Genomic DNA, 18690 nt, shown 5'->3' with positions numbered 1-18690 from the left:
AGAAGACAAAATGTAACAATAAAAAGGAATCTCATAAAGAGAGGAGAATATCAGAATGTGAGGTGGCATTCATGTGTCATTATGCTGCTCTGGATGCTGCTGTGGATGATGAATGGGATTGTGCTGATGTGTATTCTATCTGTGTGTTATCATCCCCTTGCAAACTGATGGGTGGTAGCCAAAGAAGTTTGAATTTGTGAAAGTGGAAGACAGTGGAGGTTAAACCCTTGGTAAATATATCTGCTAGTTGATAGGGAGACCTCACAAATTGCACCTTCAAAGTGTTGTTGAGAACTAAATCACGAACGAAGTGGTAATCCACTTCAATATGTTTAGTTCTTGCATGGAGAACTGGATTTGCAGCCATGTGTGTTGCTGAGATGTTATCACAATGAAGGAGAAGAGGAAGGTGTAGGGGAACCTTGAGATCAGTCAACAGATAGGAGAGCCATAGCATTTCGGCTGTAGTAATGGCAAGAGCCTTGTACTCAGCCTCTGAGCTGCTTCGTGAGACAGTAGGCTGCTTCTTCAAGCACCAAGAGACCAATGTGTTCCCAAGAAACACACAAAAGCCAGTTGTAGACCGCCTAGTGTCAGGGCAGCCAGCCCAATCAGCATCTGTGTATGCTTGAATATGACTTGTGGATCCTGGTTTGATGACAATACCAGCACCAAGTGTGTCTTGAGATATCTTAAAATCCTCTTAACAGCAAGAAGGTGACATGCAGTAGGTGCGTGCATAAATTGGCACACCTGGTTTACGGCATAGCAGAGATCCGGACGGGTAATGGTCAAGTACTGCAATGCACCAACAATCTGCCGATACTCATGTGGATCTGGTAAAGGTGAGCCTGGAGATGGAAAGTTTGGAACCAGCAGCCACTGGAGTTGTACAAGGCTTGCAGCCAGTCATTCCAGTCTTTTGTAGCAGGTCAAGACTGTACTTGGATTGAGTGAGATGAAGATTGTGCTGATGCTTGGTGGCCTCAATACCCAAAAAATAGTGTAAATCTCCAAGATCACTCATAGCAAAAGCATTGCTGAGCTTGTGAATAAACTTATGAAGCTGAGCCGAATTATCACCTGTCAAAATGATGTCATCGACATAGAGGAGAAGAACAAGAACTCCAAACTCCAAATGGTTGACAAACATTGAGCTGTCGGCTGAGCTTTGTATAAAACCAGATCGCAATAGGAAGGAACTGAACTCATGAAACCAGGCCCTTGGACCTTGTCGTAGACCATAGATTGCTTTGTTCAGTTTGCAAACATGACTAGGATAGTGTGGATCAATGAAACCAGGTGCTTGTTCCATGGAGAAAAGCATTTTTTACGTCAAGTTGCTTGATTGACCATTTATTGGTGACTGCAATAGCAAGAATTGTCAGGATGGTTGCTGCCTTTACCACGGGGCTGAATGGATCAGTGAAGTCAACCCCTGGCTGTTGAAGATACCCTTTGGCAACTAGCCGCCCCTTGAAACGCTGAACTGAACCATCACTATTGGTCTTAACCCGATAGACCCATTTACAGCCTACTAGATTAGTAGCTTGAGTAGCAGGAACAAGTGTCCAAGTGTTATTGGCAATTAGTGCCTGAAACTCATCCTCCATTGCAGTTATCCACCTAGGATCCTTGGCAGCCTGCTTGTATGTGGTAGGTTCAGAGAGAACTGAAGTAATAGAGGTGAGGAAGGCATGCGGCAGGGATGTTTTGTAGTAAGAAGAGAAACAGGGGTTTTAACTTTACAGGTGCCATCTTTGGTTCTTGTGATCATGGGATGGATAGGAGGTCTCGGTGGTGGTGGTGGTGGTGGTGGTGGTGAGGGTGGTGGTGTTGGTGATGGAGGTGTTTGGGGTGGAGGTGAAGGCTGAGCAGACTCAGCTGGTTGTGGGGAAAAGGGAGAGGATGATGGTAAGAAAGGAAGGGGAAGATGAAGGGAAAATGAAGCAGACATGGGCTGAACAGAACTAGAAGAAGTAGTTGGTGTTGCAAAGGGGAAAAGGTCCTCATGGAACACAACATGCCGAGAAGTGTAGACTTTTCCACTGAGAGGATCAAGACACCTATACCCACTGTGGACAGCACTATAACCCAAAAATACACAGGCTACTAATTTTGGGGACAGTTTATCTTGCCTATATGGTCTTAGGCAAGGAAAGCACTGACATCCAAATACCCTCAGAACAGAGTAGGTAGGTGGTTTATTGAAGAGGAGTTCATAGGGTGATTTTCCATTGAGAACTGGTGTAGGTAATCGGTTAATAAGATAGACTGCTGTGTTAAAGGCCTCTAACCAGAAGGACTTAGGCATATGTGCTTGAAAAAGTAATGTAAGACCCATGTCAGTGATATGCCTATGCTTCCTGTCAGAAATCCCATTTTGCTCAGGTGTGTGGGGACATGAAATCCGTGAGACAATACCACAAGCATCTAAATAATCTTTGAATTGGCCTCTTGTTAATTCCAATGCTCCATCACTATGAAAATCTTTAATTTTGGTGGAAAACTGATTTTCAGCCATGGTTTTGAAGTGTTGAAAACAACGAAGTGCATTGGGTTTAGATTGAATGGGATAAAGCCATGTATATCTACTAAACTGATCAATAAAAATAATATAGGAATGATAACCACTAACAGAAACAGATTGAGTTAGAGCCCAAAGGTCACAGTGAATGATTTCCAAAGGTAAAGTAGGACTTCTTACAAGAGGCTGAAAAGGTAATTTATGATGTTTACCAAGTAAACATGACTCACAGACAAGTCTAACAGACTTAACAAAACTAAGAGACTTATCATTCCGCAGATGTTGAAGAACCTTGAAGGATGGATGACCCAATCTTCGATGCCATAAGAGATGTGAATAACTGGTACTGACGAATGCCTTGAAATTGTTATGAACAGCAGCCCTAGTGATTGGAATATGATACAAGTCATCCTTGAGCAGGCCCTTGAGAAGTATTTGACCTGTGATGAGATCCTGAACACAGAAACATGAGTAAAATTCTACACAACAATTGTTATCTCGAGTAAGTTTAGAAATAGATAACAGATTCTTGGAAAGCTGAGGAACCACAAGAACATAACTCAAGTGTAAATCAGTAGATGGAGTGGATAAAGAAGTAGCACCAGACTGAGTAATAGCAAGAGCCTTACCATCCCCAACAAGTACTTGTTCAGTTCCAGTGTAATCAGTAGATTGATGAAGAAGATTAGGATCAAATGTCATGGGAGCAGTTGTTCCAGAGTCAGCTACCCATTCGGAATCCTCACGAGTTTGAGTAAGAGCACCATTGTGACCAGTGGGATTAGTATGAAGACCAGCAAAAGGTGAAGGGGGTGGCTGTGGCTGAGTGCTATTACGGCTTGCAGCATACCTGAAAAAACACTTGCTAGCTGGAAGGCCAAATTTTGTACAGATCTGGCACTTGATGGACCTCTGGTTAAAAGAGTTGTTGGGATTAGGAGAGGGCATGGACCGCTGGTTAAAGGAGGTATTGGACCTTTGATTTGGACTGTGAAAAGGGTGAGAAAACTGTTGTGATGGAGGATGTCTGGGCTTAAAGTAAGGCTGATTCAAATGTTGTTTCCCTTTGAAGTTGCGAGAGGAGTTTGAATCAATAGAAAGGAGGGCAGTCTGTGAGGTCAGATCTGGTAAAACAGGAGCAGAGACTAGGCCATAACCTCGTTGCAAGCGTTGTTCATGAGTTAGTAGCTTGGCACGTAACTCAGAGAAGGTAACAGGTGGAGAGCTATTCTCCATAGTAATGACAAAAGAGAAGTACTCAGGCCCTAAACCATTGAGAGTATAACTAAGTCAGAATCTCTAACCTTATCATCAATAGCAGCAAGGGAGTCTGCAAGTGTCTTGATTTTGGTGAGGTATTCAGTGATAGTGTTGGTGCCTTTGACAATGGTGAGCAGATCATTACGCAGAAGATTACGTCTGGCGGTGGATTGTTGATGAAACAGGGTAGCCAGAGAGTCCCAGACATCTTTGGCAGTTTGCAATCCAAGAATACGAGAGGACAGAGACTCATGGAGAGTAACATTGACGCAGGCTCGTACAAGATGATCTGTTTTGCGCCAGGTATGGTATTCAGGGTTGGTTTTGAGATGGTAATGGCAGAACCAGCAGCATCTGTGGAAGAAGTTATTGTTGTAGGTGGAGCAGTAATGGAGCCATCAATGTGATCCATAAGATCATAGCTGATGAAGATGAACTCTATTTGCTCCTTCCACAGTAGGTAATTAGGGCCATCTAGTTTAATAGAGATGAGGTTGCCAAAGCCGGTAATAGGAAAAGGGGACAGAGAGGAAGCCATTAACGAAGAGGGAAAGGTTAAAGAGCTCTGTGCTCTGATACCATAAAAGGGAGAGATGAGAAAATGGTAATGAATCTCTCATGATGATTCGTTACCAGTAGTGTATATTTATAGAATGCTTTTACAGAGTTTGTTATACAGTCGTGCAAGAAGACAAAATGTAACAATAAAAAGGAATCTCATAAAGAGAGGAGAATATCAGAATGTGAGGTGGCATTCATGTGTCATTGTGCTGCTCTGGATGCTGCTGTGGATGATGAATGGGATTGTGCTGATGTGTATTCTAGCTGTGTGTTATCAGCAATATATATACTTTACAAAGATTGAGCCACAAGGCTAGTAAGAAAATGTGACTGCTCAGTTTATTTTACGTAGAAACTTCAGGTTTCACATATTTTCTCACCAGGATTTGTTGGTATATTCACAGATCATCCCTCAACTTTCTGTTAATCTTTCCTTGATTTAAGGTTTATTTACATGTCTAATTGCTCTGTTAAATCCCATTTAAGGCCAGAAAGGGACTTTTTTCTTCAACCTAAAAAACCAAAAAATCTAAGCTGCAATTCTCAATGGCCCTCTCATCATTTCTCAGGCAGCAAAAGAAAGCAAATACATTAACTTCTTACATTTAACTGCACAAAAAGGAAAATGATATACAGCACATTTGTAATCTTTTAACTTCATGAGCTTTTATTTGTACCAAAACAAAAAGATACAAAACTCAAAATCGACCTGCTTAAACACATTTAGAAACATCTAAGAAACCCAGCCAATTCAAAATGCAGTGTCTTGATCGCATCCAAATATTTCACTGATCCACCTTTGCAAAACGTCCCCTAATTCTTGTCCTGCTTTCTGCACGAGCTTTCCGGGATTCGTACCGGATGTGCTTGTCGAATCTAAAATTAAGAATATCAATATGATGACACCAAAAGAGTGCAAATGGAGGAGATTCAGAATAACATTGAATTTAATGTCCAGGACTTCATATTCTATAGGCAATTTTCCATAGACCCATACTGATTGGGAAATAGTGAAGTAATGTACCTTTGGACTATAAAACATGCAACTAGAACAGAGTAAATCATCAGCCCACATGTATTTATGGGCTGGTCTCTGACCAAGGTCCCTGAGAAATACGGAGTAATTGAAATAGGCCTTGCTTGAACAGAGTCATAATGCACAGCATAGCCAACTCTTATGGCACCAAAAGCCCATAAATTAAATTTAATCCCTTGTACGTCTAAAGAGATTTCATATGACAGGGGAAGTAGTATGGTTACCTTCTTGCTTTCCTCTTCTCCTTGTATCGTAAGATCACTGAGTCTCTCTCTTGGCTTGTTAATTCACGTGGAGCAAATTTTGGCGGTCCCTGCAAGATTTCTTTAACTGGATGCGGTGTTTGCTCTTTGAAGCCACAATTGATGTGGGAACCAAAGTCACCAACCTCTGTAGGTTTCCCATGAAACAACAATCCTTCCCCCGAATGGCTTTCGAGAGAAATAAAAGGAATGGGTTCTGGACCAGCTGTTGTGCAACTGTTACTGTGCCACTGAAGTGCACCTCCCTGAATCAAGAGAAACTCAATATTCTGATGCCAAAGTGTAATAGAATATTCAAGTTGACAGAAGGTTGACCCCGATAATAAGAACCAAAATTCTTAGATAGTCACGAGGACCCCATGGCCAACATAGCATGAAAATTCAGAATAATTCAAAATAACACAGATTCAAAGTAGCTCAGAACACACCACAGGCACAGGCTGAGAAACAGAATAAAAATATAAGATAGATCGGAAGTAGCTCAGAACACACCACAGGCACAGGCTGAGAAACAGAATAAAAATATAAGATAGATAAGAAGTAGCTCAGAACACAGCAAAACTGTAATGGATGGCCTGACACTATGGCTGCCTAATTAGGTAAACTGCCACAACTCTTCTGTACGTCAGACACAGCTAATAATTAGGTTTCTTCACAGAACTCATTATATGATTGGTCCACCAAATTATATAAATGTACTTTTAACACCACCATAGCACCACACAGACCATCCAAGACGAGTTTGGTCATAGAGATATCCAATGTGGGAGCCTATCCATGTGGGAAACCCCTCATCTGGTGGTACTCTGTAGGTACTCATAGAATAGTCATGTCAAGATCAGGGAAATAAACTTTCACTTACTGGAGACTATTAGAAGATGATATTATGCGTGGAGATATTAGAAATCAATTTTATGAGAGTTTTAAGTGATGAAAAGAATTAGGAAAATTGAATGAATTGGAAGCTTTTACATTTGTTCCATTACATTCTTAAATTAAACAAAACCTAAATGCCATTTCATCATTGAACCAGTTACAAGTCAGCCTACCACTAAAACTAAATTGAGGAACAGAATGAGAAGGCCTCATCGATCTATATACACTGTAAAAATTGGAAACATTGTGAGACCGGTTTTAGTGTCTAGTAGCCTGGACAGATTTTGATACTACAAATTCATTACAACTCAACAAGCACTCAACAAGCAGACTGGTCTTTTTTTTTTTTTGTTTGGTAATCAACTTCTGGTCTTTGACTCATGTGTTAAAGATCTAATGGATAAAGTGATTCTACCTTTTCCAAATTGCACAGTTAGAACAGAAATAAATGAAAGCGTGAACATTGAAGTTCAAGGACCAATGACCAAAACTTTAATGAATCAGTTGGTCATACATCACAACTCACCCACCAAAAGATCCAAAAAGCACCTGCAAGCCCCACAAGCAAGATATCTAGAAAGAAAGTGCCAATATTATCTCTGATTCTAACAAACTGAAGATCATAAAAGGAATAACAATGAAATTCTAGGCATCACAATTTTATCACAAGGTGCCACTACAGAGCGGGAAAATCTGAAGAAGTGACAATAGTGAGTTTACCAGTCATTCTCTTTCCCCATTAACACAGGTTTGAGCTCCAACACCCTCCCCCCCCCCCCCCCCAAAAAAAAAAAAAAAAGATTAAAATAAATAACCTTGGAAATCTGTGAACCAATGAACTGTCCACCTTTTTCTGATGAGAAACAATTCTAATAGACTCCATGCTAACCCTGAAATGGATGGTCAAGCCAAAAGATTCTCCTGCAAGTCTAATAAATGCCACCACTAACCCAAACAAAGGAGCACAACTCTCTGGGGATGCAATATAAATTGCTCTCGCCACTTAATCCCATGCCTCCTATTCAAACCTTTCAGCTTGGTCTGATAAATAAATCCTTTCTCACCTCCTTCAATCTACTCAACACTTCAATACCTTAACTTCTGCACCACTTCGCATGGAAAAGATTAAGAATGAGTACGGCAGAAACTGTTGATAAATGTCGAAGTAATTTGTAAACAAACAAAGCTCCACACAAACAACATTATGGAAAACAATGAGTAAAGAAACTATTCCAGCAAAACTAAATCGGAAAGAAGCCTACCTTGTGACCAGGAGAGACAATTTGTTCTGTATCATGTTCAAATCTAGCATCCATATTACCCATATTTCCATGTTGGGTAATTGGTTCTACGACCTGGGTTTTAACACTGATAAGTGATTCAAATCGCCCATGATCAATATTCAAACAGTGCTCCAACTTTGCTAGCTGACAGAGTTGAGATTGAATATCTTCTTTGTGTTGCCCACAAGTCGCATTTCGGTTCTGATGCAAGTACAAAACAAGAAGCTCTTTAAAAATCACTGAACCCATATTCAGAAGATGTTACAAGATGATAGTTTAAGTATAGATCCAACAGAAACAAACAAATCAAAATAATTCCAATTATCATCGTAAATGAATATTGAAAAATGCAGACATTGAAATTTGAATAGCAACAATGACAACGATATGGTATCACGGTAGCTACAAAATAATAGTACAGTACAGACAACTAAGAAGGAATTGGACAAAAACCTCTTGATTCAGACCAGCAATATCTACTTGTATTATATACTTATATTTGCCATTTTCGCTGTTGAGAGCTCGGAGTTCGAATAGCAAGAATGACAAAGAAGTCCACTGCTGTAAAAACATAGTTATAGTGAAGACCAATTAAGAGGAAACTTTATGATCTCCCATTAATCAAAATGCAGAGGACAAAGAATAAATACTTGTGTGAAAAGAGCAAGAACATCACAGAACTGTTGGAAGTGACAAAAGAACTGCCAGGAAACAAAAGAATGTCTACAACCAAGCCATGGCGCGTTAAGATATATACACTTTCAGAACTCAGTAAAATCATAATAGCAATAGTAATACCATTAGAATAGCACAAAAGAATTCAAAATTAAGCACACCCCAACCCGGAAAAAATAAAAAACAATTTCAAGAGAATAAGAAGTATATAAAATTAGAAACAGAAGAAATAATCAAATCGTCCATCACCTTGGGCAGAGGAGGATTTCCAATAGCTTGGAAATTATGGCTCGAATCAGTGGAAAGAATCAGATCGTCAAGACTAAAAACACGCGGAGTTTCCCATACAAACGCATCAGAAAGCTCATCCACTATTCCTCCCACAGAACCATAAAACCCAGAACCCAGCAAGCCACCATCACCCTGATCTACCATCGGCAACAAAGACTTGTGCCCAACGTTGTCAAACCCAAAAATCGATGAAAAATCAATCACCGATGGACACCCAGAAAACTCCTCCAACGGTCTCCTGTCGTGCAGAGAAGATAAGAGACCATGAGTGTTCCAATCACAGTTCTGGCAGAGAACAAGACTCTCCGTGGAACAAAAAATGGAAGCCGGGCTTGAATCACAAGCATCACAAAGCAGGGAACGATTGTGCTTCCGGAAGAGGGGGTTCCCAGAGTGGACTTCACGATCACACGAGAAACAGAGTTTAGCAGTGTCGGCTCTACAGTACAAGATAGCCATCGATTCAGAGCAAAAATCACAGAGACGCTGCTGGTGGGTTCTGTCATTCTGTTCCAATTTTGTCTCATCTTCCTCGGCTGCAACTTCGGGTACTCCTTCAGCTTCCCCTCCCTGTTCTTCTTCTTCTTCTCCACGTCGTGGGGGTTTTCCAGAATCAACCATTTTAGACTTTTCCATCTCTGAAATGCTCTTTTTTCCTTTTCCTAAACAGAGGAAATCTGGAGAAAAAGTAACAACTTTCATGGTCTAATTGTACATTTGTACAATATCACACAACTCCAATTAAATGGCAGATGATGATACAGGTTTTCTAGAATTTGTCGTTTTAGATTTTCTGGGTTTTTGTTGTCTTCTCGGAAGAAGAGTATAGATGGATAGATAGAGACGGTAAATTGGTTTAAACGGCAAAAGCTTTCATCCATGGACGATAGAGCATCAATGGTGTGTGCCATATGGATTAATGATGTAATAAATCTGAAAATTTTATACAGAAATTTTGATCATATTCTTGATACCATATCGGTGATATGGTACGAACAAGAGGTAAAATAAATCCTTTTTTTTTTTTAAAGAAAGTCGGAGGCAAATGTGTTCGATAGGGCCAATTCATACTGATATTATATCGATATCGTATTGATATTGCAGATGATCGATCCCTGATCCGATACATTTAAGGATTTCAAAATGGAATTGAAATCGAATATTAGAATCGGAACTGACCGTTTACGATCGAATCGAACCACACCGCAAAAAAATGGTCCGATTTTGATTTTATAGGTTATCTTCTTGGTTCGATTTTGATTTTCACCGTAAAGTCACGGTTCTAAACTGAATAAGAAACCAAAAAAACCGAATAAAAACCGATACCTCTTACTATAATACTAATCCATGCATCAATTGGATAAACTAATAACATAATTAATTTAATAAATATAATTATTGCATCAACATGAAACATAAAATAAGTAAAATGCCATGGGTTAACTATATATTGTATTTGTTTAAATATGAATTGAAAATTATGGATGACGTTAAAATGGATTAACAATATCCTATGTTTTAATAGAAGAAATAGTTTATTTATCATGTAAGAGTGGAGCAGGAAAAAAAAATGAAAAAACAAAGAATAGAACAGGAAAATGACGGGTGAAGATAGGAAGTTTTTTATTTTTATCACATAGGTATAGGAAATATGATGAGGGAGGGAGATCGGGAGAAAATGGGAAAACACAGAAATATAAAAGCTTTGAAAACTAAGGTTGTCTTCATTATTGTTTTCCAAAACGACACTACACAAATCGCATGTAAACCGATTGTCAATCGGATAACGAAAATCGAATACAAATCGGTAAAATCGGACCACATGTAAAACGATTCTGATTTTTGCTAATTCCTATTCGATTCGGTTTTGATTTCATCTTAACAAAATGTAAACCGCATCGCAATCGAACCGAGTAACCAGAACCGCACCGTTTAACACCTTTAGATACATTGCACTAAAGCCATGTGGACCTCTTTTGTTTTTGATAAATGGAAAATCGATTAAAATCTTTGAAATCCAAATGTTGAGGAGAAAACCCGTTTACACTTCTAATAACAGTTTAAGATAAAGAAAAAATTTAGCTTTAATTAAGATGGTGTAAGAAACATTTTTTATAGCCTATTATCAATTGCGTTTTGACACGTAATATATATGGATGATTGACACGTGGCCACGAACTTGATTTGATGAAAACAGGACTCAACTCGAATGTCAAGATTAGAATCTCAAACTTATGAGGAATACAACTGAAACTCTCTAGAAAAACATTTTATCCACGAGGGTAGGAACTAGTTTTTTTTTTTGGGGGGAATTAGGAGTTTTATATATATATTTTGTATAGAGGTGGGGGATCGAACTAGGGAGGGGATAAGGTACCAAACAGGAGACTCGAACTCGAGACCTTCTAGTGAGCATGTGCATGAAGCGCACCACGGTTCACCAATTGAACTAAGCAGTTGTTGGTTGGTTAGGAACTAGTTTTCCTTCACCCGTGGAGTAGGAACAATTCCTTCACCATCGATGTATACGATCATACAATCAAGTGTCTCATCATCAACTTCCACTTCCTATGGAATCAAAAATAGGTTTTTTCCATACTTATCAAAGAAGAGTCAGAGATAGTTACAAATCAAAAAATCCCCCCTAGATTTTAGAATGGCAGGAAGTGCGATTGAGGCAGAGGGCAAGGGGCCTACTCCAAGGGTTCCAAGGATCACTGCTATATATTGGGCAGTAAATTCATAGAGGTTTGGAAGGATCCCATGATGCTGGTGAACATGCTCCTAAGGAAGGATGGGGGTGGTTTAGTCTTTTTGAATGCTTTCATTTTCTATTTGATATTAACAATTGTTGTAATCTTGTAATTAAATTTTAGGAAGAAGAACATTTCTAGTCGCGTGGTCTCTACACCAATGCAAGGCCAATGATGAGAAGATATGTAGGGACATTGACCTGCGGGATTTTTCATTTTGTAAGGAGACGAGGCGGTCATTTCACAAGGGGCTGTATCGGAACAGGCAGTGTTTTTTTTTTACCTTAATTTCAGTCAAAATATACTGCAGGGATCACAGATTATCTGGCTCACTAGGCCAGTAGAGTCAGATCTCCATGGTGAGGAGATTCCAAAAACAAAAAATTGATCCTTACACGAAGTCACTCTCTGCAACAATAAAGAGCAGCCTTATAAGACAAGAAATGGGCAGTGTCTTTCAAAAATCTTTGTAATGGTTTCTATAAGAAAAATGGTGTTGGATTGCTTCCATGATGACTGACATTAGGAATCTGCTTTGTCATTTCAGCAATGCAAAGTTTGAATAGGTAGATGGAGACTTGTGGGCAGTTGATTCTATATCCTTCCTAGGTGGTCTGTGAACAGTATCTTAACTCGAAGCTTATTCCCCAAGGAAGAAAAAAAACAAGGAAATAAAGGTGTGGATATGATTGTGGTTTACTTTTTTCCTCACAGGCTGTATCTATTATCTCTCTCGTCATTTAATGTGTTATCTCTCTCGTCATTTAATGATATGAATCTCTTGTATATGAATCGATACTCGTTAAAATTTCACTCTTCCTCTCTAAACGTGTATGATGTCAATACAAAATACAATTTATTATCGATCATTCGCCCCTGATTAATTCTCAAATGATTCAATTCAAAATCAAATCAGAATCAATGGAGACTAATCCAATACCCGATTCCTAGTTTTAAACTTGATATGGAGCCAAAATAGACACTTCAATTGAAAGAAAAAAAACCTAGCAATGTGTTCTTCGTATCACCTAAACACTGATATATACAAACTCATAACAAAAGCAAAATAATCACTTTCGCACGAAGTTTCTATTCTACCAGCTTAAGGAAAATTTTCTAGACCACCACTTATTTTTGTCACATGGCAACTCAAAGGGTACTAAAATTTTATGGCTAGGTACACCATAAGGTCTCTCGAGCAAATATTAAATTTCAAGTCAAACGAAGTTTGTCAAGTGACAAAATAGAATTTTGAAAATCAAGATAATGGGAGAGTGCAGAGAAGTGGTCCGAGTACGAGTAAGCATGCATGTCCATACACAAGGAAGAAGCATGCCAATACATAGAAGGACGTTAAACTTAATTAGACTCTGAAATTTGATATGTGGCTAATCGAGATTATGTCCTCTCTATCCAACAATCAAAATGGTCATGCTACCTTTCCACGTGGCACAAATGCGCTAGACTAGCTATGCTTCTTATATTATAAAACCATTTTTCAAGGTGATAGGTGTTAGGGTGTCAAAAGTTGGCCCACACCGATAGGCTCGATTGGAACCGACTAGTTAAAGCCTGAACTAGACAACCAATTAGTAAATGGTATAGTGTCGGGCCTAGACCGATTATTATTTGGGAATCATGGTACTTTGTTGTAGCCGAATGGGCGCCCTATCGGGATTGACCAACATCGGTAAACAACCAGGACCAACCATTTATAGCCCAAAAATAGCTTGGTCAACACTTTTATGGCTTTGTTTATAGTTGTTTTACAGTCCAATAAGCCTGTTTAGAGATCAATTAGCCCGATTAACTTGACTCCGATTATGTACCAATAATCGATCGATCAAATATAAATGTGTCCATGCCTAACCTATCAGGTCCGATTAATTAAACGATATGGTAATGATATAGGGCTTTAAATTTGGGGGGGGGGGGCTAATTAGGCCCGATTGAAATTGACACGTTGACACCCCTAATAGGTGTAAAGGAAAATTCTACAATTTAATCAATGTATCCTTTCTCTTGTAATCATTAATATCCAAAGGGAAACTGATCCACACACCGGCATAACCCTATCACATTCTCTCTCCTCCCTAATACTCTGTGTTTTGTTGAACCAAACCCAAATAAAGGAGGAGGTTGGTGCATCCGGCACGTATCAACACAAAAAAAAATTAGCTAAACCATTTTTTAACAACGATCCTAGAAGCCCTTATTTGTTTGAGCTTATCATAGATGATCTAATCAAAGACATTCAAGATTAGACTCCTTGGTGTTTGCTTTTTGTTGATGATTTTGTTTTGGTGGATGAAAAAAAAGCAGAGATTAATGATAAATTGGAACTATGGAAGTTTTAAAATAAGTAGAATGAAAACGGAGTACCTGATGTGTAACTTTAGTTACACTAGAAGGAATAATGAGGTGGTGAAAATTATGGGAGAGAAAGATCCTACAAAGTTATTATTTTAAGTATCTGAGCTCAATAATAAATAAGGATAGATAGAGGATGATGTTATACAGTGAATTAAAATATGATGGATGAAGTGGAGAGGTGCATCTAGAGTGTTGTGTGACAACATATTCCTTTAAAACTTAAAGGGTAATTTTGTAGGACAATCGTAAGACCAACTATAATGTATGGCGCGGAATATTGGCTAGTTAAGAAACATCATATAGATAAATTCAGTGTAACTGAGATGAGGATGTTGAGAAGTATGTGTGGTAAAACTAAGAAGGTTAAAGAAAGAAATAATAAGATTAAAATTAATTTGGGCGTAGCTCTGATACATGATAAACTGCGAGAAAGTCGTTTAAGGTGGCATGGCCATGTGCATCAAATGCCTTTAGATACTCTATAATGGTGTTAAACGGTCCAATTTTGGTTAAACGGTTCTGTTCAGTTCGATTTTGGCTATTTGAAGGTAGAAACCGTAACCAGACCGTTCTCACAAGAAAAACTTAGACCGTTTGGTAAACGGTTTTACACGATTTTGGTTAGACGATTACTAAATGATTTCATAAACCATTTACTAAGTCTAATTTACACTGGCTACTTGCTGCATTTTTTAATAGAAAATGGACTTCCTATTAATCATTCTAATTAGAACTTCCACCTAGTGCATCTCATTTAATCTCCTATTTCTTGATAGCTTCTTTAAAATCTACAGCTTTCCTAGAACATGTAATATTTATACATTAGAACACTTGAGAAAAAATTTATGGTTCTAATTTCGGATGGGAAAAAAAAAACAAATGAAATCTTAAAACTTAGTTTAGAGATTAACTATGATAACAACAAAAAACGAAGTTGTTTGAAAGAACATCCTCCAGGTCTCTATAAATTGGGGGCAAGAAGAAGATAAAAATTAAGAATGGTTGAATCCCCATTGATATTTGTAATTGCTGCATCCATGGCGCCTTTCGCAGCTCTACCGATGACAGAATCGAATGTAAAAACCAAACCGACATTCAAAATTGGGGGTCTTTGGCAATGCACATAACCATTAAGGTAGATGCATATAAAAATTAATAATGAAATAGGAACAACGGAAGCCATAGTTACAGCTTCAAATTACAGAGACCCAAAAACACATAACAGTACGAATCAATAGCTCCCCTGAAATTGAGGTTTTTTAACGGTTAGATGGTTTGGTTATAATCGATTTTAATTGGATTATATGATTTGAAACCGTTGGATTAATCAGTCTAAATCGAATCGATTAAATAAGCGGTGTCATTTCTAAAGTCATAATCGTATTATTTAACTAAACGGTCTACCGATTTCGGCAAACGGTTTCAATTTTGTTTTGACACCCTTACTCCAAATGAATCATTTGATTCATATTAAAGGAGCTAAAAGAGCCAGGGGTACAACTAAAATGACTTTGGGAGAAGTGTAAAGAAAGATATGCATAACACCTTGAATCATGTATACTTCAAATAGATCTGATTGGAGGATATGGATCCATGTAGCCGATCTCATTTAGTTGGGATAAGACTAAGTTATTGTTGAGGGTGGATTTTAGTGCAACGGTAAGGTTTGCTCCAGTGTGACCAAGTGGTCACAGGTTGAGTCTTTGGAAACAGTCTCTCTGCAAAGTGGGGGTAAGGCTATGTACATTATGATCATTCTCAGACCCCGCAGTGACGGGAACCTCGTGCACTGGGTACGCCTTTTTAAGGCTGAGTTATTATAAGTTGTTTGCTCTCCTCGGGAAATTTCTTATCATTTGTTCATCTACGTTACTTTGGTTTTTTTTGTAGAGCCTCTAGAAATATTACATGCAGCATTGAATTAGATTTTTTCCAAGAGTTCTCATGTACGGTTGTGCATGTGTACGGCCTGCATTAAATGCAGTTAGATTGACATAAAAGCCAACCTGAAAATGACATGAAAACCCTTGCACCTCTTATTATTTTTTTGGTAACATTGCAAAGGCTTTTTTTTTTAACCATTAAGTCGAACTCCATGGAATGATGCCCAGATCTGCCCTTTTTTTCTAGGAATTATATTTTACAGCTTGTGTAGTATTTTATTTCTTAATTATTTGAGATGAGGGACTATCATAACAGGTCTACCAAAAGGGGTTGGAAAACATTATGGGCTTTAAATATTTATCCTAAGTTTAAAATTTTGGAAAAGGAACTCTGCCTAGGAGTGTGTGCTCTATGCCCAGACCATGAGGGACGAAACGACCGCCCCACCCTTATGAAATGCGCAAATAAAGCCCCATTTGATGCCCCCGTACGGGCAGGAGCCACGCTCTTGAACAGAGAACACTTCCCCTTAAAAATTTTATGTGGAAAACTTTGGTTGGTGGTTTTATGACAAAAGATAAATTAACTGCGTTTACAAATATTGATCCAGTCTTTCTTTTTCTATAAACAAGAGATGGAAACAAAATGTCATTTGTTTTTTTCTCATATAACATATCTAAGCATATTTGGGTTGTAGGGCAATTGGAAGTTCGCATTGAGAGCTTTTGATCTTCCTCTTTATTGGCTTTGTATGAATTCTTTCCAAGTATTTTTCAGTTTTTTCAATATGATAAAATTAAAATAAGATGTTTGTCCATTTCACTATAACTTTATAGAGAGAGGGAAAGTCACAACGTCAGCTCAAAAGTGAAATTGCATACTCTCTCACATATCAATGTTCATGTGAGAGGGTATTTATGTCATAAAAAAAAGGGCGAGGAATATTTATGACATATCATACCCTGATATGAACAGTAACATATGAGGAGGTGTGCAATTTCACTTTTGAATTGACGTTGTGGCTTTCTTTTTCCCAACTTTATATTACATTTGGGTTTCCCGTAACAAGACTATGTTTCAGCATATTGATGCTAACTCCTTTTGAATCTCCTAACCATTTCAAAATGGGATTAATGATATAGAACTCCTATTAGGCTTAATGTTTTGATGTTAAACTCTCAAATTCGTTTTGCTGCTATGGGTTATGGTTTTTCAAGGAAGACTCAAGAATCGAAAGTTAGAGGAGGACTTGTGCAGGGGTTGTAGAGGGCAAAGGACTAGAGATGTAAGAGACTGAGATCTAGAATTACAGTATTGAATTAATGATTTGGTTAATGCAAGGACCTCAATTTAGATGACCTAGGGAGTTGTTTTTTATTCTATTCAACATTTCATTTTTTATTTTTTTTTTGTGGGTAAACAACATTTCATTTCTTTTGAATTTTGATTGTGATGTGTATATTATCATGAAGCACAAAAACTGTTGTTCTATAGCGCATTATTTATCTCAAGATGTAATTAGGGTTTAATTTCCTTAATATAATTTTATTTTAATCAAAACTAAAATAAAATAAGGAGAAAAGTTTTTTGTGGGGGGATGTATTGCCCACGTCAAGACGAGAGTGAATGAAAAAACCAACTCACCCCCCCCCCCCCCATGATACCAACGTGCATGTTCTCATTGGCCCCAGTGCGCATAGGAATCACACTCCCCCACAGAGATGGGGACCTATGAAACAAAATCCAATTTATACACAGTATTGCGTGTATATACATTATACAGTCACACCTCATGTTTTAAGGAGTAAGTAGATCTGTACATAACCTTTTGCTCTAAAGAAGATATCAAAATCTTTTTGCTTTAATTCAAATTACCATTTGTATGCGTGAGAGAAAGAGATCAAGGTTTTAGCTCACAGAATCGGTTATTGCCGATACTGATACTGATACAAATCAACCGCATTGATTTATATCGGATGAATTCTAATTTTTTTTTTTTTTTTTTTTAAAAAACCATATTAATTGCTACTAATTACTTATAATATCAATACATATCGACCAATACATAAATCCAAGAGAGAGAGAGAGAGAGATGGATGATCACACATAATTGACAATGGTTGAGAAGGAGGGATATCCTTTCACATTTCATATTTGTGATTGTTAATGAGAGAGAAGATGCTAGAAAGTGCAGAAATAGTTGGTAAGTGCAGAAATAATTGGTGGAAAGCCGATTGAAGTCATCAATGATATCATATGTGTGTCACACACTGTCACATCCCATCATTATCAGATCATCTTTTTTGTAAAATATTTGGAGGAACTTTATATAAAACAAGTCACATGGCTGCATCCCAATCTCAGACTACTTACAATCACTCATTTTTCATCAAAGTCTCCATCACCCAAAACACCGCCCCCAGCAGAAATAGACAGATATTCATCTCCCCCCTCCCCCAATTCCTTGTTCTCCAAGTCTAGAACTTCTAGCCTTATTGAGGTCTGAGGTCTGAGGTCTGGGTGGGTGGGCCATTAAAATGGGTCACAGAATTCCTCTATTCCGTCTGTAGAATCAACCATCTTTGTCTCCACCTCTACCATCAGATTAAGAACGCCTGGTACTACTCTGGCCCACACATTACTGTCTTTTGTTTTTGATAACCACCACACATTACTGTCAACCAAACAAAATTCAAAAACCGAAAGAGAATTTAAGATGGAGTAGAAGGGAGATACCAAAAGATTTTAATCCTAGATTCTATTTACACAAAATGACAAATACCCATCTTCAGTGGCCCTGATGCTTAATTGCTTACACACAGGTCTTTCAAGAAACCCCAATCAGGATTTAAAGCCTCCAGAATCGGAGAGAAATCGGCCTTAATTTGCCCTAACCCTACATTTTGGA

The 18690-nt window shown here is 38.2% G+C and overlaps 2 protein-coding genes across 3 annotated transcripts; both read right to left on the bottom strand.

The window, feature by feature from the left end:
• Positions 1-79: 79 nt before the first annotated feature.
• Positions 80-1153, bottom strand: LOC122668515 (uncharacterized mitochondrial protein AtMg00810-like). Its single transcript, XM_043865069.1, has 3 exons — positions 895-1153; positions 754-851; positions 80-691 (listed from the first exon to the last, which is right to left on the bottom strand). Exons 1-3 carry the CDS (start codon positions 1151-1153, stop codon positions 80-82), a joined length of 969 nt encoding a protein of 322 aa, XP_043721004.1.
• Positions 1154-4921: 3768 nt separating this feature from the next.
• LOC122669506 (zinc finger protein CONSTANS-LIKE 13-like) lies at positions 4922-9592 on the bottom strand. Of its 2 annotated transcripts, XM_043866277.1 has the most exons (4): positions 8731-9590; positions 7786-8007; positions 5609-5892; positions 4922-5224 (listed from the first exon to the last, which is right to left on the bottom strand). In XM_043866277.1, exons 1-4 carry the CDS (start codon positions 9472-9474, stop codon positions 5134-5136), a joined length of 1341 nt encoding a protein of 446 aa, XP_043722212.1. In that variant the 5' UTR covers positions 9475-9590; the 3' UTR covers positions 4922-5133. The 2 variants fall into 2 exon arrangements, with proteins under 2 accessions (XP_043722212.1, XP_043722213.1); XM_043866278.1 differs by lacking the exon at positions 7786-8007 and having other exon boundaries at positions 8731-9592.
• Positions 9593-18690: the final 9098 nt, after the last annotated feature.

Source organism: Telopea speciosissima, chromosome 7 (assembly GCF_018873765.1).
Source record: "Telopea speciosissima isolate NSW1024214 ecotype Mountain lineage chromosome 7, Tspe_v1, whole genome shotgun sequence".
Taxonomy (NCBI): Eukaryota; Viridiplantae; Streptophyta; class Magnoliopsida; order Proteales; family Proteaceae; genus Telopea; species Telopea speciosissima.
This window is presented reverse-complemented; position numbering and strand designations above follow the sequence as displayed.

Coding starts and splice junctions, on each gene's coding strand:
- LOC122669506 (XM_043866277.1), bottom strand. CDS start 9,474: ATGAAAGTTGTTACTTTTTCTCCAGATTTCCTCTGTTTAGGAAAAGGA. Junction 8,008..8,730: donor GAAATCCTCCTCTGCCCAAG/GTGATGGACGAT, acceptor TACTTGCATCAG/AACCGAAATGCGACTTGTGG. Junction 5,893..7,785: donor TTGTCTCTCCTGGTCACAAG/GTAGGCTTCTTT, acceptor CTCTTGATTCAG/GGAGGTGCACTTCAGTGGCA.
- LOC122668515 (XM_043865069.1), bottom strand. CDS start 1,153: ATGTTTGTCAACCATTTGGAGTTTGGAGTTCTTGTTCTTCTCCTCTAT. Junction 852..894: donor AATGACTGGCTGCAAGCCTT/GTACAACTCCAG, acceptor TTCCATCTCCAG/GCTCACCTTTACCAGATCCA. Junction 692..753: donor TCTGCTATGCCGTAAACCAG/GTGTGCCAATTT, acceptor GAGGATTTTAAG/ATATCTCAAGACACACTTGG.